The sequence below is a fragment of the Lontra canadensis genome, unplaced genomic scaffold (assembly GCF_010015895.1).
Source record: "Lontra canadensis isolate GAN:19392208 unplaced genomic scaffold, GSC_riverotter_1.0 scaffold16, whole genome shotgun sequence".
Lineage (NCBI taxonomy): Eukaryota > Metazoa > Chordata > Mammalia > Carnivora > Mustelidae > Lontra > Lontra canadensis.
This window is the reverse complement of record NW_022631010.1, coordinates 18335026-18362351: the sequence shown is the minus strand read 5'-3', so window position 1 is coordinate 18362351 and position 27326 is coordinate 18335026. Positions and strand designations below refer to the sequence as shown.

Below are 27326 nucleotides of genomic sequence, written 5' to 3'. Positions count from 1 at the left end.
CTGAAGCCCCAGAAAGGTGGCGAGGGAAGAGTAGCTTGGATCTGGGTGGTAGCCTTAGAGATGGAATGTGGTGAAGTCAAGAATCATGCCCAGGTTTCAGATGTAAATAGCTGGGCAGATAGTGTGACCATTCCTGAGATGGGGAGGCGGGGAAGGCCAGTGTGGGCCGGCACGTGCACAAGTGTTTGGCTTGTGTGAGTGTCTTTCCTATTTGACTGGAAGTTTTTCGAGGTCAGAGGCTTGTTGTGTTAATTTCTGTATTTTAAAGTGTCATTCACATAATATGCTTAGTAAATGTTTAGCAAACAGATTAAGAGTGAAATTTTAGTAGGATATACAGATCCATCTGGGAAAGGTTTTTCACCAATTTCTCTGGGCATGGATGTTCCACATAGTAGAAAATGGCTTATTCTGTAAAGGAATGTGTTTTTGTCACATGGGTCAATTCCTAACTGACACTGCAGTTATTTGAATAATCTCAAGGTCACGTTCAAGATCCTCGAGCAGAAAAATGAGAAGATGGTCTCGTGATGAAATTAATTAGACCATGGCAATCAGAGAATTCAAGTGAGAACAGCATCTGTGTTAGATTGCCTTGCAGTTGGCTGAGGAGATGGTTCTAGATGCATTTGATGCTGCCGTTCAGAGGCACATTTTGTCTCTGCTACCCCTGCAGTACTCATTTGTAAAAATTCAAATTAAAATTACTCCATACTTCACCAGCCTGACTTCATGCTCCCTGACGTCTAGCCCCCCTCAACTTGCCACCTGCTATAAAGAATGATTGCCCATGAATTAAAATATAATTGGAGAAAAATTTCCTACTCTGATTTATGGGTGTCACGAGGTGTCTGCTCCAGCATCTTGACTAAATGAGGCAGAAATAAAGTATCACCATGTTGTTTATACCTTTTTTGAGGTTATAGGTGTAAATATTCTTGGCCTAAATTAAGTACCATGCGGTAAACTGGAAGACCATTGAAAGAAATATGTTTGCTACTTGGACCCTGGCTACGTAGTTACTTAAATCTAGTAATAAGCTGCTTGGACACAAAAGCATGTTAGTTTCTCAGGATGGAAAAGTAGCACTGAGGTGCTTTCACAGATCAGCATGTACTTATTGAGAGTCTTCTGTGTGGAGAACCTTTACGTGTCAGATGCGTGTTCTCTCTGCCCGGGAGAACCGGCACATGCCCGTGAAACCATTCTGAGCCAAGGCCAGGCAGTATGTGATTCAGGGTGGAGAGTGGTGGTGTAAACAGCCCACCCTGGGGAGGTCTGGGAAGGGATCCTCTTCATGGAGCGCCTTCCGATGTGTTGGGTAACTTAGAAGGTGAGAGACTTGCAGAGACTCTTTCTTCACGTGGAGATCGCCTCCAGCTAGCATTGTGGAATCTGAGTCCTAAGCCTAGTTCACAGGAACCCTTTTGTCTTCAACCCAAATGTCCCTATCATAACATTTCCCCTAGTTTCTACCTTGTTCATCCTACTCTCAATGCCATAGCCACACCCAGCCTGGAATAAATAGCCAGAGCCCATCTCCAGAGAAGGGTGGTATAGGAAGGGGCTAGCGGTGGTTATAAGGATCCTAAGTGAGTATCAGCTGGAAGCTCCTGGTCTTTCTTCTCTGTAGTTGAGGACATGACACTGTTGGAGGTAGTGTTGCCTCAACTTGGAGGACAGAGTGGGGAAGAATATTAACCGAAGAGTTGGCCTTAACCCCCACCCCTTAGGAATCCAAATCACTCCTCTCAGTTCTTCTGGAGAATTCTCTCCATATGTCATGTTTTTATAAATTCTGATTAGCATGTCCAGAACAAATGACTGTGATGAAGATATATGGCCCCAAATGTGATGGAGAATTATTTTCTATATACTTATAAGCATTTGGTAGCTCATTTCCTTACTCTATTTTACATTGTGACAACATACACTTAACATAAAATTTACTGCCTTACCCATCTTTAAGTGTACAGTCAGTAGTGTTAAGTGCATTCACACTATCGTGCCAGCCAATCTCCAGAACTCTTTATTCTCTGGCCCATTAAAACAATAGCTCCTATTCCCTCTGTCTCCCAAGTCCAGGGAATCACCATTTTAGTTTCTGTTTCAGAAATTTGACTACCTTAGGTACCTTACATAAGTAGACTTCTACAGCATTTGTCTTTTTGTGTGTGGCCTATTTCATTGAACATAATGTCTTCATTAAGTTCATCCCTGTTATATAGCCTGTGTGAGAACTTCCTCCTTCCTTTTTAAGGCTGAATCACATTCCATTGTATGTATACACCACATCTGGTTTATTTATTCATCTGTTTATGGACACTTGGATTGCTTCTACCCTTTGTCTGTTGTGGATAATGGTGACATGAACATGGGTGTGCAAATATTTGTTTGAGTCCCTGCTTTCAGTTCTTTTGGGAATATACCCAGAAGTGGAATTGTTGGGTTGTATGGTTGATCTGTTTTCAGTTTTTTGAGAAACTGCCATCCTGTTTTCCACAGCACCTATAACATTTTACATTCCCACCCACAGCACCCAAGGGTTCCAATTTCTCCACATCATAGCCAACACTTGTTTCCTGTTGTGTGTGTGTGTGTGTGTGTGTGTGTGTGTTTGTGTTTTAAATAATGGCCATCATAATGAGTATGAGGGGTATATCACTGTGGGGTTTTTTTTTTTTTTCATTCTTTTTTTCCTTCCATTTTTTTCCAGAATGTCCAGTCTAGAAAATACTGTCTGGAAATAAAGAAGGAAGATCTCAAAATTCAGTTTCCCTTCCCCCCAAAAGCATAGTAAATAACCGATGAACATAAATCTCACATGGATTGACTTCCTGGTGACCTCTCTCAAGCACCGCCCAGTTCATTCTAATCCGCTCATTGATGGTAGGCATCCAAGTCGCTTTTCTAGCCAAGGAGAGAGATTGGTCATCTGTGCATTGAGAGGGGTCACTCTGGCAGCGGAGTAACAGGGACACCAGGGAAGCTACAGGAAGGACGCATAGGCAAGGGCTTGAACTGAGGTAGCAGTCAAAGTTACCTAGATGAAGAGATGGGCTCCAGAGCCATTTTGGGACTGGAAGTCTTGAAGCCTAGCTGAAGGATTGGATATGAGAAGTAAAGAGATTGCCCTCTGTTTTCTGGCTTAGGTAATTGGTTGGGGGTGGTGTGCTACCCAGCAGAAGTGCACATGCACGGGAAGGAAGAGCAAGTTGTCAGGAGGCAGGGAGAATAATGAGCACAACCTTGAAACACTGGGCCCCAGGCCTTGAACTCTCTCCTGTAAATGACTGTGCATTTGAGTACTCTGTCAGCCACCGTGTACCCCCTGGGCAAAGCTGGAGTCTGTGCGGCCTGTCAAAACCCCAGGATGAAGGTGGTTTCCCCTGTTGAGTGAAATCAATGTTCATAAGTTCTGTCACTTTTTCCTCATCCATTTAGCTACTGTTTGAGGGCCCATCATTTGTCCAGCCGTGTACTGGGACTCTGGTGAGTAAGACAGATTGGTGCTCAGTCACCTTGGAGCATGATGGATTGCACAGGCAAGACCTTGGTAAAAAGCCTATCAGAAATCTGGACACCAGGAGCAATTGTCTTTTGCACATGCCAAACTAGGATTCCTGGGGTGCCTTGAAATTAGGGAAAGCTGTGCAATGCCACCCAGACCTGTCCCCCCGCAGTGTGCTGCATCTCACTGCAGCAAGTCCTAGTTACAGAATTCTCTGATCAGCAGGTGGCCAAGCCCAGTGATTAGCACAGAGTTTCGCGTCCCCTGTCTCATCAGCAATCAAGAAATACTACTCAGCCATTAAAAAAGAGGGAAATTCTGCCATTGTGACAGCACAGATGGACCTTGAGGGCATTACGTATGGCTAAGGGAAGTCAGTCAGGAAGAGAAAGACAAATACCCATGATTTCACTTATATGTAGACTCTGAAGAAATGAATCAACCAAAGCAAAACAAAACAACCCAAGCTCATAGATGCAGAGAATAGATTGGTCGTTGCCAGAGGGGAGGAGGGTGAAGTGGGTGAAGGTGGCCAAAAGGTACGAACTCCCAGTTATAAAATAAAAACCGTAATACATAGTAGCATAGAGTGGGGTGACTGTGGTTAATATTGTATGGCTTATTTCAGAGTCTCTAAGTCGATATGAAAAGGTCTCATCACAAGAAGAAATTTTTTTTGTAACTATGGTGATGGACGGTAACTAGACTTAATTGTGGTGATCATTTTGTAGTGTCTACAAATATAGAATCACATGTTTACCTGAAGCTAATATGCTATATGTCAATTATATCTCAGTTTAAAAAAATAATAAAATAAATGGCCAATATGGTTAATACCTGAGGAGTAGTAAATGCTGGAATGCCATCAGGTTGACTGTCATGGCCCTTACGGTGATTCCTGACTTCCTTTATGCAGTGGCATAGGACAGACTCATTGACCTGTCCCTGGAAACCTGTCCCAGCCTTAATTAAGTCACTGCTCCTCAGCCCTTCGCAGTGACCTCTTCTTTCTCTAAGACAGCTCTGCTTCCCAGCGTTTGGCTTGGCCCCTCAGTTCCCTGTGTGATTACTTCTAAGCCCCAGCACAGTCATCCATGACTTTGTTCTCTAACATTGTCTTCTGTCACTTTCCCCCTTGAACTCTATGCTTCGGTTTAAGTGGATGAAACGTCTTCATAGTTCTCTCCAGGTCAAGCCTATGTGTAAAACCTGTCCATTAAGCCATTACTAAAACCTCCCCACTCCTTCCCTTGGCCAGTACTCTTCGTCTTTCGAGACTGGGTATCAGAATTGTCTCCTCAAGAGGCAGCCTGTGCATCTGTGACTTGAGCTAACTGCTTCTCTATTCTATTCCAGGCATTTTGTACGTACTTTGATCATACAGTCTTTCTAAATCCACTTAACTGATGTTTATGTCTGCTTTCCCAGTAGGCTTCTTGTGGGCAGGGTCTGTTCCTTACTCATCTTTTAATCACCAGAAGCTCCCACTTAGTGGACACTTAAGAGATGTTCATTGAGCTGTACATTTTGGCCAACAGACGTGCTACCAGCGCGAAGGATGGGTCTGCTCCTAGGTCTTCATGTGCCCCATGCTTCAGATGGGTCCTCTCCACGTTGTAGTATCTGCACTTTTTAACTGGTCCCTAAAACTTTTTTGCATTTTTTGGTCATACAGGTATACTTTTTTTGTGGTGTTCTTAACGGGTGAAAGTGAACATATCTCTTGGTTTCTTTGGTATTATATAGACTTGACTTTTTCTTTTTCTTTTCTTTTTTTTTTTTTTTTTTTTGCAGTAAACTAAAAATTACTGCTTAGTACTCATTTCCTCTTAGAGCAATGTCCTCTGAAAGAAGTATGTCTGGTTTGTAGATTATTTTATGCAGTAAGAACCGACTAACCTCGGAAGCAACCAGTTTTTTCGTTGTTCAACAGGTCATGTACTAATTCTTCGTATAGCCTCTGTCTGAAAAACCCTGTGCTCTAAATCATAGTAAGATTTGGAGTTTTTGAAAGTGAAGTCCTTGCTGCCCAAGAACATTTTATTAGTCAAACTGGGCACATAAAGTTGGGTGTATCATTTCTAACAGAGTTTTGGAACTTACTGCTGGCCTGTATCTCAAGCTCCCTGGAAACCAGGATTTGTATACACACATGCATGGTACTTGGTGCCAAAGAAATTTTGGATGAGGCAAAGCAGCCTGGTGACTTCCTTTGGGAGTTAGTTCCACTTTGGAGTAGTGCCCAGCTGGGGTCTTTGCCAGGAAATAATTTTGCTGCAGAGGAAACATTCCTCCTCGACCGGCACAGTCTTTATGAAGAAAGCAAGCCCGCTGTTTAGGCATCCTCTGTCTTGCTATAAGACTGCAAACAGACATCTAATTTGGCAGGTTGTGGAAGCTTTCACAGCTTCTTGAAAGTGCCCTAAGCAAAATTATATACATTCCAAATTCATTTCAGTCTTGAAAATAAAGGAAGAAATTTTCACTTACGCATTAGCATCCTTTAAGCACTAACCAGTGGTGGGTTGATTTAAATGGATGTTTGAATAATTAAATTCTGAAGAGGAGAAACATCTGGGTTTCAAATCCATTTGGACCCCAAAATATCAAAGTCAAAAATCAGACATGTATTTGGCAAGCCATCCAGGGAACATGATGGACTGTGGCATTCAGAGCTGAGAATTGGCTGGCATCTGGGGCACCTCAGACCTCAGTAGCTATGAAACGCTTCTAAGTGAGGATGGTCTGTAGTCATCAACAATCAAGGGATGAAAATGGACGAGGGGTAATTATTCTTAACCTAGCTTTCTATTTTAATATGTTCAGTTCGGAGAATTTAGAAATTACAAGCAAAAAAGAACTTGCACATAGTCAACATGTCACTGTATATTCTAGTCTGTACCTCTGTCCTATCATGTAGCCATCTCTCTCAAGTCTTTCTTTCTCTGTATGTGCGTGGGCACATACGTGTATACTCGCTTATACACAAACACACACTCATACTTACATATTAAATGTGTTTTTTTACCAAGCTGAGTTCATATTGGACTTATTTTTTTTTACACTTGTTTACCTTTTCCTTTTGTAAGTATTTCCTACATTATTTTAATGTCCACGTGATACGGCATTCTGTGGGCATTTTGTAACTTGTCAGTAGGCATTTCATTGTCTAGTTTTAAGCCATCACAAGCAATTGGGGTGAACATATTTGTAGCTATAAATCTTTGTGTTTATTCATGATTATTTCCTCAGGGGGTAAAAAAGTAGAGATTACTAGTCCAGAAATATAAATTGTTTTAAGGCTCTTGATACATGTTCATGAAGTGTTCTATGGAACGGTTGCACACATCACCACCATTTTCCATCAATACTCTGAGAATTTCTAAGTGCATGCCAACTGGAGAGGGATCTTCTTAAAGTGTAGACTCTACCACTATGAGTACACCCTCCTGGATGGAGCTCTAGGCTATGTTCACAGGACCAGGATTCTGGAGAATCGTGCTAACAATGGCTCTCTCTGGAAGCACATCCTGGGCCCTGGGCATTCTGACCATCACCAAGGATTTATCAGGGACCCGGTGTGTCCTGTGCTGAGCTCCATGCTCTTTTAGGATGCTGTTTGCACTTAGCTTCAGCCTTCCTGGTCCTTTCTAATGAAGAGTAGGTTTGACATCTCAGAATGTAAAGCTGGAAGGAACTAGATTGTGAATGAAGAGTTCTGGGATTTGGATCAAAAACTCCAGAGGCACCAAGATGGCAATGAGGACTTCTCACTGGCCAAAAACAATTATATGGAAAGAAGGTACAGTTGATCCTTGAACAACGGGGGTTGATCTTTGAACTAGACGTGTCCATTTATATGTAGATTTTTTCAATAAATACAGTATATGACTGTACTTAAGATGTACTTAATATTTTCTCTAATATGTTAAATATTAAGATATACTTAATATTTTCTCTAGCTTATTTATTGTAGGAATACTGTATATAATACTTGTAACGTTCAAAATGTATGTTAATTGACTATGTTATCAGTAAGGCTTCAGGTCAACAGGAGGTTATTATAAGATTTTGGGGAGTGAAAAGTTAAACATTTTCAGCTGTGTGAGGGGTTGGTGCCCCAACCCCTGCATTGTCAAGGGCCATCTTATTTCATTTTCCTTCCTGTCTCCCACTCTTCCCTGTTTCTGCCTTATGCTCTCCTTCCCCATTTCCTGCCTTAAATGGAAACGATAAATGTGTCACATTAGGGAGAAAATAAGGAGACATCAGTCACAGGGTCATGTCCTGTGTTGAGCCTTCACCTCACTGTGGATGACTGTAAGCTTGCAGAAAATGGGCACAGAAGCTAATTTGTTGTTCACTTAGTGCCCAGCATAGCACCTGGAACTTAGCAGACATCTAATAAATATGAATGAAGTGAATTTATTTCCCCCCACTTAATTGTACCAGGGTACAAGGGGCTTAAGAACCAGAATCTGGTCATGGCTGGACATACTGTTGATGGGATTTGCACCTTCAGGTGAGGCCATGGTCTCTGGGGCACGTCCTGGGAGAAAAAGCCATATTGCCTATGAATGCAGTACCCTGCTAGCTCTGCCCTTCTCCTGACTTCCCGGGACTGTATCTGTTCTTTATCTATTTTTCTCGTGCTGACCTTGAGTGTGGAAGTTTTATACATGTAGTTGGCAATATTTATGTTGCTGGTGGTTTGGTAGTTAGCCTGAGTTTTCTTTGATGGTTATTTACAGTGTTTGTCTCTGCGGTTTATTTTATCGGGCTTTGCCATTTTTCAAAAGTTTGCTTTGCTGCAAGGCTGATTTCTCCTCCAATTTTTGGTCTTCCTTGTCTTGCTTTTTTATGGACCATTTACTAACTTTAAAGTTGCTGTAGAATGCCTTAAATAGCTTGTTAAGATACAGTCTTGGAGAACATGTGATGAAAGCAACTGAAAGAAGTAGGCTTCTTCCCTCCATTAATGGAGATTAGTGTTAATTACTGGCTTTTTCCCCCCTGTTTTCTTTTTTATCCTTGAGCCGTATTCCACTGTGAGCCACTTAAGGCTATGAGCTTCCCGTGTTTTCTGTTTCCAAAGTTTGCAGAAAGATGAGCTGTAGAATTAAAAAAAAACAGTCTGTCTTTATTTGGTTACTTTAGATTTGCGTTATCTGAGGAGTGGGCCACATTTCTGCCTCCTTCATTTTATAATTGCACAGTCGAAAGCTGAACTATAAAGGTCACCTGAGGAAATGAGGCTTTTCCTAGTGAAATGATGGTTACGGGCAAGGATGGAAGATAGCAGATTTCCTCTTCGTGCCTAATGACAGTATGGTTTTCCTTTGATGTAACATATTGTATTACTTGAATACACACCATGAGCTCTTTGTAATTTGTTAGCACATTTGATGAGAGCTTGTTGCTGGTTTAGTCAAGGGTTCCAGTTGTGCCTATCTCTTCTTGCTTCTGGGTCTTTGCCTATGCTGTTTCCTTCTCCTGGAACACTTGTCCGTCCATATGTCCACCAATTCCACATGTGGACAAAGCCTACATAGTCTCTAAGATCCCAGTTTAAATGTTGCTTCTTCATAGAGGCCCGACCAGCCTCCACCCAATTTCATCTCCTTGACTGTTCACTCGAGCATCCTCTGTCTTTCCTTTGTAGCCCTTGGAAGTTGATAATTTTGTCTCTTGGTCTATAGATTTAATGGTAAGTGAAAGGGTCTGACTTTCTTAATACTGCGTCTCTGCTCCTCAGTAGGTGTTTGAGAAATCGTTGTTGATTGGACAATTGAATGTGAATGAATTGTTGTGCCCTGACGAAGCAGTACCAACCCCTTCCTCTATCACAGACCATAATTCTGACCTTGAGTAGCCATGCCCCCATCACAGTAGTTGTGTCCCCATTAGATGTTTAGTTCCTATTTGCAACCCCCATATCTGATGATCTACCCAGGTTAATCATCATTGTTGTTGGATAAAATGGAAATGAACCAGAGATTCACAGAAGCAAAAAGGAAGTAAAATGGTTGCTCTAATCACAGTAGATTAAGAAAAAATTTTGAAACAGGTAGTTTGTCTCATTATAAATTGAAATGCTTATTACAAAAAAGTAAAACATTCAGAAATGAATAAAGTAATCACAAGCATTCACAATCCTCCCACCAAAAAATGATGATTGGTTTACATTTGTAATATTTACTTATATTTATAATATATATGTTTAACTCTACATTAGGTATTATAATTATGCATTATAAAGATTACTTAAAAAAAACAAATTTGGGGTGCCTGGGTGACTCATTCGGTTAAGTGTTCGACTCTTGATTTCACCTCAGGTTGTGATGTCAGGGTTACAAGTTCAAGCCCCGTGTTGGGCGACCTGCTGGGCATGGAGGCTACTTAAAAACAAAAAAACAAAACTGCGATCACACTAGGTATATAGTTCTACATTCTGCTTTTTCATTTAACATTTTATTGTGAACTTTTCCCCATGCCATTGAAGACAAGTCTTCATTTCATTTCATTTTATTTTTTTTAAGATTTTATTTATTTATCTGAGAGAGAGAGACAGTGAGAGAGAGAGAGAGCACAACAGGGAGGAGAGGGAGAAGCAGACTCCCACAGAGCGGGAAGCCCGATGTGGGGCTCAGTTCTAGGACCCTGGGATCATGACCTGAGCCGAAGGTGGACGCTTAACCAACTGAGTCACCCAGGAGCCTCAAGTCTTCATTCTGTTTATATCATAAATGTAACTCTTGCTTAATCGTAAAGGGCTTTTGGAACTATTTTTCCCCTCTTCACACACACGTAAATTGTTGGTTACATTGCAATTAATCCACTTATATAAATCTTTGCTACTTTTTTTTTCCTTTTGTCAGCTAAATCCACACCCCCTTGTTCTCTTTATTTGATGACAGCTGCTGCTCACATTAAAGCAACAAGGGAAGGAATAAAGAGATGTCAGAGAAATAAGGAAAGGAATGTTGAGGGCCCAGACCATAAAAAGCATGACAGTGGAGGGCCAGGAGTGGGCGGACAGGCTGGGGGGAGGTACAACAGGTGCACTGGGGACCTGTGCTCACCCCCAGCCCGAGACAGAGGCACGCACTGAAAGCATTGCTGGTTAGGTGTGTTAACGTTTTGTCTTTTAACAGGCGATATCAAAGGAGTACAAATGTAGAAAGCAGATTTGTAACGCCAAAGCTCTTCACTTCAGTGAAGGGAGAGGAGCTATGATGCATTTTAAGTCTTTTTCACATTGTCAGACCTCCCTGTGTGCTCTCTCTTTTCTCTCTGCTTACAAACAGGTACAGCTTTTCTTAAACTAACTTCTTGGGCTGCCCACTGTAGATCCCACCAAATTTTTATATGTCAGGTACTGTGGACCTTTCCAACAACATGTGATTGTTTACATTAATCATGGCGCAACCGGATTCTAGAATTGTGTGGTATTAAACTATGTTAGACAGTTAATAGATAATGATCTGGGGACTTGTCAAAAATATTCGTTAAGAGGAACTGTTACAAAATAAGCCATGTTGTTGGCTCCCGTCTGTGTGTATATGTGTGTGGCTGGAAGGCTAAAGGTTGTATACCAGGATGGAACGAACAATCATGGTGATGGTATTGGTAAGTGTTTTACTTCCTTGTATTTTCTAGATTTGCTACAGCTGATTAACTTTCATCTTGAGAAGGGTAGAAAGCACCAAAACTTGTTCTTTCTTAAGGCAAAGAGAGCTCTGCATTGACTGCCAGCATCTCTTCCTCGCCTGGGTATTCTGTGACTGGGTAATTGGAGTCTGGCTCTGAGCCTTATGTCATTGATTTCAAAGCACTGTTCATGGCAGTCCTGGTTGAACACCTGCTATGTGCCTTGCAGAAGGCCCTTGGGATACACAGTTAATGAAGGCAGGTCTCTGTCCTCAAGGAGCCCTGGTGGGAGTTCTGTCTGCCCTCTGTGTGATCTATAGGGCCCTAAGTGGTTTGGGTCCCGGCTCCCTCTTGGGCCATAGTTGCTCTCATACCATCACCATCTCCTGGTTCCATCTACTCCCGCCAGGATGGTTTTGCTGTGCTCACATCAGGCCACATACGTTGTCTTCTGGTTGTTGGTCTGGCTTCTCCCTCATGTTGACACCAGATGCTTCCCTGTGGTCACTCCCTCCATTTAGCTCTCTCCTAAAGGTCTCCTTCACTCTCCATCCTCTCTCCTGGCTTCACTGTTTGCATAGCACTTATCACATACCATAGACATTGTTAGTTAGCTGTCCTCCTCACTAGAATGGAGGGTTTGTAACAGCAGGGACTTGGTTCCTTTTGCTGAATCCACAGTGCCTGGCACCTGGATGCCATATTGAACAAATGAATTCTGTACTTGGTACTCAGTGCCTTGGGCTGAAGACTAAGTGCCTTGGGCTAAAGAACCAGAGGTTGGTGGGAGGAGAGGTCGCTCACGAAGGTGCTCCCAAGAGTGTCAGCTTAACCTTTGACCTTCTGCCCATGGTCTATCTTTTGAGTTTGATTTCTCACCACTTCCCTTTATTTGTTCAGAGCAACAGCCAGACCTTCTCTTTACTGCTTCCTTTGTTTGTATCTTTTGTCTTCCTGCTCCTGTTTTTCCTCTACTAGATTTTTCCCTACTTACCACACTGTGCCCATTGTTATTCTGTCCATCTGTCAAGGCCCAGCTCAACAGCAGTTCCTTTGCAAGGCGTCCTCTCATCCCTGCAGCTATAAATGCTCTCCCTCCACCCCATCTCCTGTTAAAAATGGAACTTTCTCGGGTTCAACATGTTCTGTGTGATTGATATGCATGCATATTTTATTTCACTTGTAATCCACTCTTAAGAGGCAAAGGCACTTGATCTGTTTTGTATTGCTCTTGTACATAGTAGGTGTTGACACAGTTTTCTTGGATATGTGGCATGTGTGGCTGAATGGAGTGGCAGGAAAATCACCTGCACTCTGCTATTCTGGTTTATCCAACGGAGAGAGGTACATCTGGAATAATGAACTGTTGTTAACTACTGGAAGGCTGTTTCTAAGGTAAAAGTTACCAGGGTTCAGCTGCGGAGGTGAGGTGGAATTCCAGAGTTGAAGTAAGAGTGGAGGAGGAGGGGCGCCTGGGTGATTCATTTGGTTAAATGTCTGCTTTTCACTCAGGTCATGATCCCAGGATCCTGGGATCCAGCCCTGCAGCCCAGCATTGGGCTCCTTGCTCAGCGGGGTGTCTGCTTCTCCACGGTCTCCTCTGCACCACTCCCTTCTTGTGCTGTTCTCTCTAATGAATAAACAATTTTTTTTTAAAAAAAAGGAGGAGGAGTAGGAAGAGGCAAACTTTATTCCTGGTTCCTCTAAAGTAGAGGTCATCTTGGGCCTCTCTCTAATAATCTCTGGGCCTCAGTCTCCTGGCCTGTAAAATAGTAGGGGGGCGGGGCAAGGTGTTGGGGTGTGTGCCAAGTGGAATGCATGATCTCTTGATGTGTAGGGGTAACTGCCTGTGATCTTGCAGCTCGATCAGGCAGGTCTTCTGGGCTTAACATGCGGTCCTGGCTGCCTTTATTGGAGGACGTTATACCACTGTTATGGGAAATATGCTGGGGTGAAATCTCACTTAAAATACTTATGGTACTGAATTTTACTTTTTTTTTTTTTTTAAGCAATCTTTGTTTCTTTGAGCACTTTCCATTTGCAATACAAAAGGCTTAAGACTGGCTTCTGAAAGTCTTTACTGAGTACTTTCTAGACTAGGGATTTGAAAGTTCATTAGAAAATTGTTGCCAGAGTACTAGGGATATTTATGTTATAAACTCAGACTTCTAACTAAAAGGGGTTTAATTTCACTACTTCCACAATTCAGTTGCATCGTGAGACCCTCATTTTGATATATGTACCTTGAATCACAGTTGTATGTAAGTCTCTGTACTGTAGGATAACCTGCTGTGTTGTGCAATGGTGGGGGGGTGTGGAAAGAAAGGGAAATGAGGAGGGAGTGGTGCACTGATTCCACTGTCTCCACAAAGCAGCTACTCTCAGGTTTCTAATAAAAGTTTCTAATGATGTACACAGGAAAGACCTCAGAGCCTTTCCATGAAGAGACAGGATCTGAATGGATGGCCAGGTTATTCCTTTCATGCATTTCCCTGTACCTACTGTGGGATCGTCTCTGGTTTCTGCTCAGCCTTTAAAGAACATCTAGAATGTCAGGAAGATAATTGGATAGAACCTGCACAAACACCAGCATGAAAATCCAAACTTCCTCTTCAGTCTTTAAGATCCCCCAGTCTCCTTGGGAGTTTGCTCATTTATAAGGTGGTTTGAAACAGGTTGGAATTTCCTGAGGGGGCTAGGGTGGGTAAGAAGATCAGCCATTCTGGTCTGACCATTACAGAACCCACTGTTGTGGAAACCTAATCCCTTGTGAAGGATCAGGGAGAAGTGAACCATCTGGCCTGGAGTTCTGGCCTTTTCTAACCGCTTTCCATATGACCCTTACCAGGATCTGGGCTGTGGACTACCGCCACCCATTCCAGGTAAGAGACCCCAGGTCTTTAAACAATGACGTGTACTTGATTAGAATGCAGCTACATAATTTACAGAGTTCAGTGCATAATATAAACCTGGGGCCTCTTGTTCAAACAGTGAGCATTGCAAGATGGCGGCAGTAGACAGTGAATGCAGGGCCCTGTGCGCCCTTGGAGGTTGCACACGCACGGGGTTGTCTCTATATTTAATTGGAACCTAAAAACCAGGTGGAAAAAATTCTGGCTTATCCAGTGCCCAAGGATTTCCCCCTTACCTTTTCACATACCTTTGGAGAATATCTGTGTGGAGAGTATGGAGACTGCCTTGCCTTCAGCTCACCTCTGCTGTCAGGTGACTGCCTTCCAGTTGTACTGGAGTCTGGGGCTCAGTCTCTGCTGCCCTTCACACCCGCCCCCCTCCACCACTGCCAGCTTCAGTGTTGGCTGGACTTGTGTAGCTGTTTTCCTCCTTTTCAAACTTGAAATGACATCAAAGGTACAAAACTAATCACCATTGGCACAACATAAGGGCTCGAATATTTATGCTTTCAGTTCATTTAGAATTTTTCTTTTCTTCTTTCTTTTTTTGATAATCACAGTCTCACTTTCAATGTCATGGTGCGAACTGAGAAATTCCCACCCCCTTTTTTCATTGCCGATGATAACAGGAATATAAATCACAAGATGTGCAATTATACCTAAAAATGCTAGATGTCTCTTAATGCAAAAAAAAAAAAAAGAGAGAGGCTGTTTCTCATAAAAATAGATTGCATGCTATGCTTTTTTGTTGGACCTACCACAGTATATGCACTTCCAAATGTCATTTTAAAATGCTAAAAACAGCTGCAAAAATCACATCCTTTTGTGGCTTTCCTTTTAATTGTAACATTTAGGAAATTAGCATTTGGGGCCAAGATAATTCCAGTAAAATAAGATAGTGAATTACACTTATTTAAAATGAAGCCACATTAAAATACAATTACAGTTGATATTCTTTCTTTGATACTAATACATTCACATTTATATTTTATAATCTATTGAGGTTTGCTATTTGAAATAATTATCATTGATTAAGGAAAGAGGTGCATTTTTTAAAGTATGATTAGTAAATATGTAATATTTAATGGAAATCATACAGTACCAGCAACAGCCAATATCACCTCATATTTTAAAACACAGTTCTTGACTTTGTAATTATGAGTCTCTCCTCAGAATGGTTGGGACTTGGTTTTAAGTTGAGAGCGAGCATCTTATCTATTTTCTTGACTCTTATTTTTTAGGAAATGGAAGTCATTAGTTATCGCAGACATAACGCTTTTGGTAGAAAACAGTCCAGATTTTTCCTTTTTTAGTAACAGGCCATAGAAATGAACCCATACTTCTTCATTAATAATTAAAATGGGAATGTGTCTCTGATTTCTTGACTCAGAACTTCCATGTCATTAGATGCCACTCTTCAGGAGTGGTCAGAGCTGGGACCTCATACAACTAAGATTGACAGCCGCCACTGGTACAAGTACTTTTCCTTTCCTCATCACAATCAAATGTTCCAAAGTGAAAACTTCAACCAAGGAAGAGCCAGGGATCTCATCAGCCCAGAGACTCAGCTGCCCTCAGACCACCCTTCCTGTGCCCCGCAGAGCACTCTGATCTGTTCACTATGGCACCTGGCTCTCCCACTCTTTGCCTATCCTTACTGTTGTCATCTGCTTACCTTCTAAGCATCTTCTTACCTTCTTACCCTCTAAGCCATCTTTTTCAGTCCTACCATTACCTTGGGTGATTCCATGTGGATACTCATGGTTACATTAGTGAATTCACGTCTTGAGCCTGGAGACTTCATGGATTTTTCACTTTTACCTACAAGCCTTGCCTTGTCCCCACTACTTCTCTGTCCAGCCAATTTTCATCCTCAATACTTGAGCCATCCTCTTCCCAAATGCTCAGATGGTCCCTTGGTTTTCTTCACTTGTCAAAGAGACCCAGCTGGGTCCATTAAACGATCTCCTTGCCCTGAACCTGTATCCAATATCTCAGCTCAATGCTACAAGAGAAAGCCACATCAACACAGAGATTGCTGTCTCTGTAAATTATCAGTCTCTAAACTTGAATGATGCCCACCGACCCCCTACTGCTTTTTGTTCTTATCAGTTCTCTTGCCTGCTGGTCTCTTTGTCTATCACCAATAATCTCCATGTTCTTTATGCCTCTAACACACCACCTTCCTCTAGCAGAGAACCTTGCTTCTGACATCACAGACAATACAGAAGTCTAAGAGAAGAATACTGTTTTTCAATACAATACATCACAGACAATACAAAGTTCTAAGAGAAAAATCCCAATGGCTGAATTGCTCTTGTCTTCCCCTACCGGTACTATGGATGCTGTAGGATTCAAGCTAATATTTATTAACTGCTAAGTGCTCATTATATACTTTCATGGGATCCTCCACTCATCAAGGACCAGGATTATTCTTGAGTCTAGTTCCTGATGGGGAAATTGAGGCTTAGAGAGGTTGAGAGCCAGGATTTGATAGACTTTTGGGATAGACTAATTCCAGAGCCCATGCTCTTAGCCATTGTTCTGTCCTCTTCTTCTTATGCCAGCTCAGGGACCCTGTCCCAGTTTTTTATATCCTCTCTCTTCTGGCTTATTTATACTAGGGTTTAAATGTATACTAGTCTCTTCCAACTATTAAAATAAGCACCCATTCTCCTAAAACTACCACAGCCCCCCTTCATAACTAAAATTACTGAGAAAGCTTTCTACTTTCCTCGCATTCAGTCATCAGTCCACTGTAGTCTGGCCCCAATCCAACAAAGCTCACTCCAACAAGTTTACCAGTGACCTCCATGTTGCTAAGTTCAATGAGTTCTATTTGGGCCCTATCTTACTTGACTTTCCACAAGCATTTCATACTACTGCTCCCCTTTCCCTTTGCTTCCACTGCCTACCCTTTCTTGACCTTCTCTCTGTGTCTTTAACTGTTCCCTTGCCTCGTTCTCTGCTGGTCACTGTAGTATCTGTGGTCTTCCAGACTTTACACTAAGCTCCTTTATTCTTATTCTGTATGTACATCCTGGGTAACCTCATCCACTCTTGTGGTTTCAGTTCTGGTCTGGATGCTGGTGAATCCCAAGTCTGTATTTCCTCCTTAAAAAGGTCCTGAGAGCTAGATCTTTGTATGTATCTTCCTTCCTCTTGGATGTCTCTATTTGGATGACCCTCTGGAATCATTAGATTCGACAGGTATAAAATTGAGCTTAACTTTATGAAGGTGGGATGGGGAAGAGATTAAAATTTTGGGCTCTAGAGTCAAGGTTGATTCTGCCATTTCTAGCAATACGGTCATTTCTGACATTTAAAATGGGATAATGATGGCACCTACCTCCCAGGGCCATTATAAGAGTTAAATGCAAAGTACCCTAGAACCAGGGTACAGAATGAATCTTCAGTGAATGTTAGCTACTACTCTTGTCTTTGCCACTGGGAGCACTAGCACTAGTGCAGCTACTGTTGCTACTTCTGCCGCTCCCACTGGCTCTGTCCCCAGTGCTCCTCCTCATCCCAGTGGATCCTACCAATGAGAAGCAACACTAGAGCACCTAATATGTGCCGGTGCCCTACATTGGATTATTACCTCATTGGATCTGTATTACCTCATTGGATCCTGGTTATAACCCTTTGAGGTAGGGCTTATTATTTTCTTTGATTTCCATGAAAATTAAGTGTCCAAGGTTAAATAACTCATACGTGGTCTCCCAGTCACTAGAATTTGTGTTTAGACCTGCAGACCTTTTAACTCATCCTCTTGGTAGCTAGGTTCTGCCCTCCCACCTCCTATGTAGCCTGGCCAGAGACCTGAAGGGGGATCTTGAACTCTTCCTTTCTCATCACATCCCCCAAGTTCTGTCAGTTTGACCTCCTGAACATCAGAGATCTCTTTATCCCAGTTATGCTAGGTCTTGCCTCCATCAGCTCTCATTCATGTGACTACAATGGCCTCCTAGTTCTTGGCTTCCAGTATTGCTCCCTTCCTGTCTGTTCTCTGTCCTGTCCTATTAAGCTTTGTGTCTTGTCACTCCCCCTCCATAGAAGGCCAAGATCTGGTTTTATTGAGCTTTTCTTAAGTTTCTCTATCATGCTCAAAGAAGAAGGGCACAGCTTAGGTTTAAGTTTCCTGAAGCTTGCCTTGATTCTAGGTACTACCAAATTCTGGGATCAGTACTCCATTCCGTATGTGATAACACTGTGTCCTTCCTCAGTCCTGGCTTACAACTCATTGGGTGCCCACTTATATTTATTGACTGTCACAGACTGAGAGTACCGTGGGGTCAGAAACCATGTCACCCTTATAGACTGCTGCATCCCTGGAGCCCCCGCATGCCTGACGCCATGCTCAATTAAAAAAAAAAAAAAAAAAAGGTGCCCAGAGCATCACATTAGAGATGAAGATATCAAAACCCACATTTTGTGACCTCCTTAGGCCACACAGCTCACTAGTGACAGTCGTAGTGGTCAGCAGTCCAGATATTAATAACCACACTTGGGATTCAAGTTCTCCCTCTGCTACTTACTTGTTTTAAGCCTCAGTTTTTTGTGTAAAATAGGGATGAGAAACATGTCAACCTGGCAGGGTTGGGAGAACAACCCAGCCCAGCACCGGCCCCTTGTAAAACAGTCCTCAGCAACAGGATTTCATTTGAACCCAGGTCTCCCAACTCTCAGAGGAGCATTTGGCTTATGACCACGTGCCTGTGACATTGTCAGAGCAGGATGTGCTTGTGGCTATATGAGGTGTGCATAGAAAGTAAAAACAGAAACTAAAGACAATTCTGTTAGGGAAGTTCTCTGGTTTTGAAAGTATTTGATCTAGTGATGCCTTTTGACTATGTAAATATTTCTAGAAAGCCTAGACTGCACTGAAGTCTAAAGAGGTATTTACTATAAAATATTTCCAAAGTTCTATTTATTACTGTATAAAAGAGAATAGTCTTATACTAACTTTAATGAAACCTTATCCTTACTTAACATAATGACATACCTGCTGAGCTTGGGGATTGGCAAATACCTTTCATAAACATTTATGTGATTGTTTTCTCATGGATGGCAATGCCTATAATCTGCAGATTATTTTCATTTGATAGTAGGATAGTTATAAATGACAAGTTTCAGTAAAGGATTTAATTCTTTCATTGCATGTCACAAATCTGAGCGTTGCTTATGAGTTAAATGACAGTGTTTTGGAAGTAGGCTGCCCTGGGTTCAAATCCAGACTTCACCACATCTCACCATTATGACCTTTGACAAGCTCCTTTGCATATGTGAGCACTGGGTTCCTCATCTGTGTAATGGAGATACTATTTGTTATTGTTAGGATTTTCTGGGAAGACAAAGTAAGCTAACATGGATAAGCACTCAGCACAGCACGCAGGTCTGCTTACAAAAGCCACCAGACATCTTCCACTCAATATTAGTCCAAATGAAATGGGTAACACATCTAACTGAAATATTTGTTGGCACCTTGTAAAGTGAACTTTGGCCAATCTGCCTTTGCCCATCATATGGGAAAGTTGGTGATCAATTTTTCCATAGTCAGCTTCCTAGGTGTATCTGGCATTTACCGTAATGGGAAAATGTGTGAGTTTAAGAATTACCATTCATGCTCTTTAAGAAGAAGAGTGAACTCTTGGTTATTAAGTCTAATATTTGAGAAGAAATCAATTTCTGTTATCAATATTTTAGCAAGTTGTTTTAAAATTCCCAGTGACTAGCCTGCTTTATTTTGCTCTCAGTGTGGTAAACCCATTCACAAGCTATGTAGTTCCCAAGAAGTTGTATCCTAGAACTACTGGTCATAGGAGGATCCTGATGAACCTGCCTACAGTAGAACCATGTACCAAGTAGTAAAACTATGGATCTGACCACTGTCCCAGTTATTACTGGTACTCATTTTTAGTGCTGCCATTGCGATGGGAAGTGTGCAAACATAACACAGCTTAGTCTTTGGAGTCTTTGCTTTGAGAAATTATTGGGAAATGTGATATGTATAAAACGCCATTTCAATGTGTGCATGTCTATTGGCTTTTAAGTACCTTACTGCTTTTCTCCTGATGTTTCCCCCAGTTAATTCTTTTCTTAATTGATGTCTGTGCTCTCTCCCTCTTTCTCTACCTTCCTGGCAGTCTTTTCCCTATAAAAGGACCCATCTGTCTAAGGTAGAGATTCTCCATTTTTATATACACTCATCAGTGATTAAGCTGCATAGAGTAGACATGCTTATCATTCAGAAGTTTCTTTAACCCTGCTTTTTCAATACAATGGTGCTTTGTTTGTTTTCCTTCAAGTAAAATATGTTCTTTTTAGCCTCAATGCAAGCACCCAAACGTATGTCTAATTTCTAATCATAGTCATAGAGCAAAGAAAACATTTTAAACTTGCTAATCCATCATAATTAAAAATAATGCTTAAAAAATGGATGCTCCTTACAATATGCAACTATATACAGAGAATAAGAGAGAGAAAAGCTCTTTCAGAAAAGTGACTCATTTTCATTTGATTTTTTTTTTATTAGGCTTGAATTTGAGCGGCAACAGCGTGAAGAACTTGAAAAATTAGAAAGTAAAAGGTAAGCCACTTGGGGTACCAGTTTTAACACTACTGTAGTCTGTGGATTCTCACATTAATCTTCCAGACAGAGTTTTTTAGGGTCTCTTTCAGGACTTCCCTCTGGTTCTGTGTCAAGTATTTACGAGTTTAATGACTGCAAGTCATTCCTCTAGCTGGTTCGTTTTACTGCACGTTTGAATTTTCAAATAGTACATCTTCAAATACTCGTGAGAAAGGGAATAGAGTCAGTAGGCAAATTCATGCACTTGTTAAATTTAATGCTCCATGTATGTACTTGTTTATATTTAATTCAAAAGGCTATCCTCCTTAGTAATATCGCCTGAGGTTTTAAAAAACCCAGAGAATGACAATTCCCTGTTCTTATGCCTCTTCCCCTTTTAAACATTTTTGCTTATGTTGTTTGGCCATTTGTATTTCCCTTCTGTAATTTGCTTCTTTATATTTTTTTGCTCACTTTTCTCCTGTGTGTGTGTGTGTGTGTGTGTGTGTGTGTGTGATTGCTTAGCTGATTTGGGGAGCTTTTTTAATATGTTCTGAATGTAATTATCTGATAATGCTAAGCATTTTCTCCTTTTCCCCCCTCATCCTATTTAACATGCCAAGAAATGGAAAAAGGATAGATATTGGAGTAGAAACTAAGGCCACAGAAAATCTGCAGATTGGATATTTATTTTTTGGACTCTGGAGTTTAGATGTTACAAATGATTTAGTTTGGTTTCCAGCATCATATAAGATAGATGTTAGGTGGGTCAGGAGACGGAGGCCATGTACTGATAGTTTTGCATACCCTCTGTTTTTGCTTTGGAGGCCATCCCAACCTCAAAACACAGCTCTAGCCCCCAGTGGGGATCATCTCTTCTCCAGGACCAAATATAACATGTCACTCCAGCAATCATGCATCTCAGTATTCTCATGGAGACTCATATTATTTTCAGTGTTACATGTTAATAAACTAATATTTTGGGCCATTTGGTGATTACCATTTGTCCTAAACTAGTGATTAAATGCTAAATAGCATGTGGTTATTTGAGCTGGAACAATGAACTGTCAATTATCTTGACTTTGATATTTGACCCCAATGAGTTGAGGACAGCATAAGCATTTTTATTTAATGTCATTTTGTAACTGAATTTCTATTGAGTTTTAGCCATTGGGCTGAATAAAATTATTCCCATTTAAATTTAAATTGGGCATGCTTCTTTCTCTTTGAGCTCAGGGGGCTTTTAAAATTATATCATGCATAACACATTATGCTTATAGACTCTACAAAGAAATGATATCAGAGGCTACTTCAGGAGATTAGGCAAATGATATGTTGGACAGTTACAGAGTAAAAAAGTGAAGGATTATGCTGCTGGAAATGAAAAGGAAGGCAGTTCCCCCTACTTTTTATTTTTGCGAAGTGTTTAACTTCGCAAAGGGTGTCGTGTGTCCATTTTCAGAACATTTCTGTCGGGGAGAAGTTAGCACGGCATTTGTACGTAGCCATCAAATGGTAATCGGTCTGCTTTTGGCGTTTCAGGAAACTCATAGAAGAAATGGAAGAAAAGCAAAAGTCAGACAAGGCCGAACTGGAGCGGATGCAGCAGGAGGTGGAGACGCAGCGCAAGGAGACGGAGATCGTGCAGCTCCAGATCCGCAAGCAGGAGGAGAGCCTCAAGCGCCGCAGCTTCCACATCGAGAGCAAGCTGAAGGACTTGCTCGCGGAGAAGGAGAAGTTTGAAGAGGAGAGGCTGAGGGAGCAGCAGGAGATCGAGCTGCAGAAGAAGAGGCAAGAGGAGGAGGGCTTTCTCCGCGTCCAGGAGGCGCTCCAGCGGCTCCAGGAGCTCAACAACAACGAGAAGGCCGAGAAGCTCCAGATATTTCAGGAGCTGGAGCGGCTCAAAAGGGAGAAGGACGAGCAGTACGCCAAGCTCGAAGTGGAGAAGAGGAGGCTGCAGGAGCAGGAGCAGGAGCAGGTTGTGCTCGTGGCGCATCTGGAGGAGCAGCTGCGCGAGAAGCAGGAGATGATCGGGCTCCTGCGGCGGGGGGAGGTGCAGCGGGCGGAGGAGGACAGGAGGGACCTGGAGGGCATCCGGGAGTCCCTCCTGCGGGCGAAGGAGGCCCGGGCCGAAGGAGACGAGGACGGTGAGCCATTAGAACGGGCTCAGCTGCAGTTCCTCGAGTTCAAGAGAAGGCAGCTGGTCAAGCTGGCCAGCTTGGAAGAAGACCTGGTTCAGCAGAAGGACCTCCTGGAAAAGGAAATCGAGGAAGAACAGGACCTCCTGGAACGTTTAAAATCTGCAAATGAGGAAGACGTTAGACCGCTGGAGAACAATGATGACAGCATCGCAGACGTCACCCTGGCGGTTCCAGATTTGGAGAAAATAAAGCCGGCAGAATCCAGGCTGCAGTGTAAAGCCCGCCAGCTCCAGTACCTCCTGCAGAATCACCTGCCAACCCTGCTGGACGAGAAGCAGAGAGCGCTTGAAACCCTCGACAGAGGTCCTCTCGGCTTAGACAACACTCTGTATCTAGTGGAAAAAGAAATGGAAGAGAAAGAAGAACAGCTTGCGCAGTACCAGGCCAACGCGAGCCAGCTGCAGAAGCTCCAAGCCACCTTCGAGTTCACTGCCAACATTGCTCGTCAGGAGGAAAAAGTGAGGAAGAAGGAAAAGGAGATTCTCGAGTCCCGGGAGAAGCAGCAGAGGGAGGCGCTGGAGCGGGCGGTAGCCAGGCTGGAGAGGAGGCATTCGGCCCTGCAGAGGCGCTCCACCCTGGGCCTGGAGATCGAGGAGCAGAGGCAGAAGCTGGCCACGCTGAACAGCGGCAGCAGCGAGCGGGCCGGGCTCCGGGCCAGCCTGGAAGCTGAGCAGGAGGCGCTGGAGAAGGACAGGGAGAGGTGAGACCGGGAATCGAGAGCACGGCACACTGTAATGCCAAATGATTGCGTGTTTTCTACCCCTTCTGGTGTGTCTCTCACTGTCTTTTACAAAAGTAATTCTTTTTTGCCTGTGTGTCTCTAATACACCAGCAAATGGTTATTGTCAAACAAAAGCTGAGAAGGTACCCCTAAACGTTTTCTTTTCTCCTTGCGAGCCTCATTTTAGAATCGTTGGTCTACAGTTGAAAAAAACACACAGAAACCAAAGCCCTTGTCCCTTGCTCCACTGACCCATGGAACGAGAATGTTTTTGTATTTGATAAATACGACCTCTTTCGGCCTGCCCCCTCCCTGTGTCTGTCCTCTCCCCTCCTTCCCTGTCCCTCCTTTGGCCCTCTCCCTCTGTTTCTCTTTTCCTACCCTTCCTTCCTCTTTTTTTCCTTCTTTTTGCCCCTTACTTTACCTCCTCCTAGACTGCTGCTCTGGATTTTTTCCTATCCTCCCCACTCCCTTCATCCTCGCCATGGGTGTACCATGTTCTTTGGGACCAGCACTAGTTACAGTAAAACATCATCCCTTCGTGCACAGACTGCACTGTGTGCTGATATCCATACCCGGTGCAAAACCAAAAAACAGCCGTTCTCCTACCCCTCCTGATTCACAATATTTAAGGGAGGCGCCAGGATTCTGCCTTAAAAAGTAAACTACTAATCAAACAAAATTCTCAAACAAAATTCAGGTGATTCTGAACACAGTGGTATTTTTAAGCATGCGTAATGATGGTTTACTCACGTTTCTTTTGGTGTTGTGAAAAATAAAACCAGAAACTAACACTGTTTTCATGGTAAAGAAAGAGTATTTATCTTCTCCCACCCATTCCTTAGAAGTCACCACGCTTCCCACATAGTAGGAGGAAATCAAAAGGAGTAAATACATGAATTCGAGAACACTTTCTCTCGTAGCCCAGCAGACAGAATGTCAAGACTCCCAGAAATCTGTAGGCTGCCTGGTGTGCAAACATCACCCGATTTGCTGTCCCACAGAGGTGGGGGTTCAAACCCTGGCCCAGCCTCTTTCTGGCTGGCTGGCCTTGGCCGGCTCAGAAGCCTGGGATGCATATTGATGACAAAGCAAGACCTACTGTGAGGCTGGAGTCTCTCTCCATCATTTTTCCAAACAGGTTGGGATAACCTCCCTTTTGAATCTGCTCATACTGTGGGTTCTATTTACCTTTGCTCTCTGGTAATTCCCTCTGGCAAACCAGCAAGAAATAACAATCAAAAGCCATAATGCTATTACTTCGGAGAAATAGGTTGGAGGTTTAAGAAAATGATTGCAGGTATGTTATGTAAATGAAATTGCTGGACAAAGCCCCAGCCCCAGGAAATTTAAAGTAGTGGAGGGCGTGCTCTCAATTTATATCCTGCAGTGTGCAGTAAGAATGCCGCATGAGCTTTGAGCTTGACGTCCCCCGCTTTTGACATCCGGCTTCACTCCCTGGCCATTTAGTATTAATACTCTATTACAGCAGATACAGTATTGTGATTTTCATGGAAGTGAATTCCCAATGTCAGCATTCCTCCAGAAGCCACACAAAGGATGCCTTTAGCTTCATGTGTTTTGATGGTGTAGACTTCGCTAAGGCCTAATTCGGGCCAATGTGTTCTGAGCCCTGCTCTGACTGTGACGCTCCTGCGGCCTTCTTTGGGTGTTGGTTTTGTTGTTATTATCTCTCAGGGTTCTCATGGCTAAGCCAGGGCCTGCCGTGCAGCCCGAGTCCATCTCTCATGAAGTTCCATAAGTGTGAAATTTTAAATTTACATGGAACCAGATCAGACAGCGTGCGCTGAACTTGGCTTTCCTCTTTTGGCTTCCTTATAAACAAGATCCAGTTTATTCTCTTGTTTTCTTTTCCACCCAGTGGTTGTGTAGCCAGCGGGGCCAAGTGTCATGCAGTTAGAAGGCGGCAGGTCTGCTCCCCACCCCACTACTCAGGGCCGCTGTGTCCTCTTGGCTGCTGGCCCAAGGGCCGTGGCCCAGGCTGGCCAGCTCTTCACCTGTGCTGAACCATGTCCTGGGATGCCCTGCTTCCCTTGCCCCCTGCATAAATCCCATTTGGGCTTCAGGGCCCCACACCAAACCCTCGGCTCTGTGAAGTCTTTTCCATTGCCTCAGTGCTGAAGGATGTCCTTGAACAACTCCAGTATGTGTCATCTCAGTTCTGAACATTGGCAATTACTTTCTTACATGCAACTCATTTTCCTTACCATCTCTGAGACTTTGTATTAATATCGCTCCCTGGTTCTTTGCCCACCAACTGGCTCGTAACATCAATTTTTCATGCTTTTTTCTTCCTCCTTTGAAAATACTTCATACTGTGTAAGTTGATGCTTCATAAATACTTGCTCATCAGTAGACAGATGAAGGGCTGAGTTAAGCTGGGCATTGCCTTCTGTGAAACCCATGAATGACCTTGTAACCACATCTCTGAGAATTAAGAACTTGGCTCTCATGCAGAACAGAGCAGTCGAATTGCTGTTGGTAACACCAGAGAGCTGGCAATATCATGGTGCACCAGCATCTGAAGGTAGAATCTCTAAAGTTTGGAACTGAGGGAATTTGGAAGACTCATTGATTCTCTCATTTGGCATATGAAGAACTTGAGACCCAGATTTCATTAATTTGCCCAAGTTCACACAGTGAGTGAGCTGTAGGCCCTAGCTGGGTCTCATGTACTGGGGGCCATATTTACTGGAAAGCTTGGCCCCTTGGGCTCATGGCCCTGGATTCAGGCATGCTGGGGCCAGCAGGAGAATGACCTTATACACCCTTGACCTCATATTGGATGTATCATTTATCATGGGAAATAAATGTTTGGTTCAACTATTTATGGCTTATTTTAATTTCTCAAGATACTCCCCTTGCTTTCCTAGGTCTCTTGCCTATTTCCCTTTTCTACACCCTCTGCCTTAGCCAAAATGGATTCCTAGTTTTTGTGACTTAGGTCTTTGTTCCTGCTGCTTTCTGCATCTGGAGAACCTTCACCCTCATCTCCAAATATCTGAATTCCCATTGGTCTCTGAAGGCTCAATTTTGAACTGCCTTGACCCTGTGGATTCTCCTAGATGGGTGATTTTTAGAAAATTCTTTAAAGCTTGGGTCTCTTTTGTCAAACTGAAGTATGTAGAGGGATCCCGATACATAGCCAAGGGCCATTTGTTTCTTTGAAGCGGTGGTAGGGGGCTCAGAATCATGCCCATCTGCCTCAGAGGGTTGCCTTGGAGCACCGTGGGAATATTTTTGCCCTTGATAATTAAGCTGTCTCTAACTTTGGACCCCTATAGCATTTGTTCTGAATCCTTCTTGTGGCTCCTTATCACCTTATCCCTTGTGTGATGTGGCACCTTTTCTACTAGAAAGTAAAAGCTCTTTGCAAAGAGTGTGTAGATCCCCCATGTTTCTAGAACAATGTTCCACCCAGCGAAGATGCTCAGGCAATACTGTCAATAAATGTATTAATGTAACTCCTGTCTCTGTAGATTAGAGCATGAAATCCAGCAATTGAAGCAGAAGATCTGTGAGGTTGATGGCATTCAAAAAGGGCCTCGTGGGACCTTGGAGGGGAAGGCTCCTTCTTCCAGCTTGCCATCCAGTGCTGAGAAGTCTCACCTGGTCCCTCTGATGGATGCCAGGTACTGGACATTAAACTGATACCACACCTACATTTATGATACGATTTCATGACACCGTACCTCATATTATCCAGTTTGCGTGTGGAGGGATCGAACAAAAGCAGCAA

The 27326-nt window shown here is 42.9% G+C and overlaps 1 protein-coding gene across 5 annotated transcripts in view; it reads left to right on the top strand.

The window, feature by feature from the left end:
• Positions 1–27326, top strand: part of KIF16B (kinesin family member 16B) — a 281414-nt gene that overhangs the window by 161533 nt on the left and 92555 nt on the right. For 4 of the 5 annotated variants that reach the window (XM_032859219.1, XM_032859216.1, XM_032859218.1 and 1 more), the window contains exons 18-21: positions 20220–20252; positions 20609–20662; positions 22187–23545; positions 27067–27219. In XM_032859219.1, coding sequence (XP_032715110.1) covers positions 20220–20252; positions 20609–20662; positions 22187–23545; positions 27067–27219 — 1599 coding nt within the window. The remainder of the gene's footprint in view (positions 1–20219; positions 20253–20608; positions 20663–22186; positions 23546–27066; positions 27220–27326) is intronic. The other variant, XM_032859217.1, reaches the window with a different exon arrangement.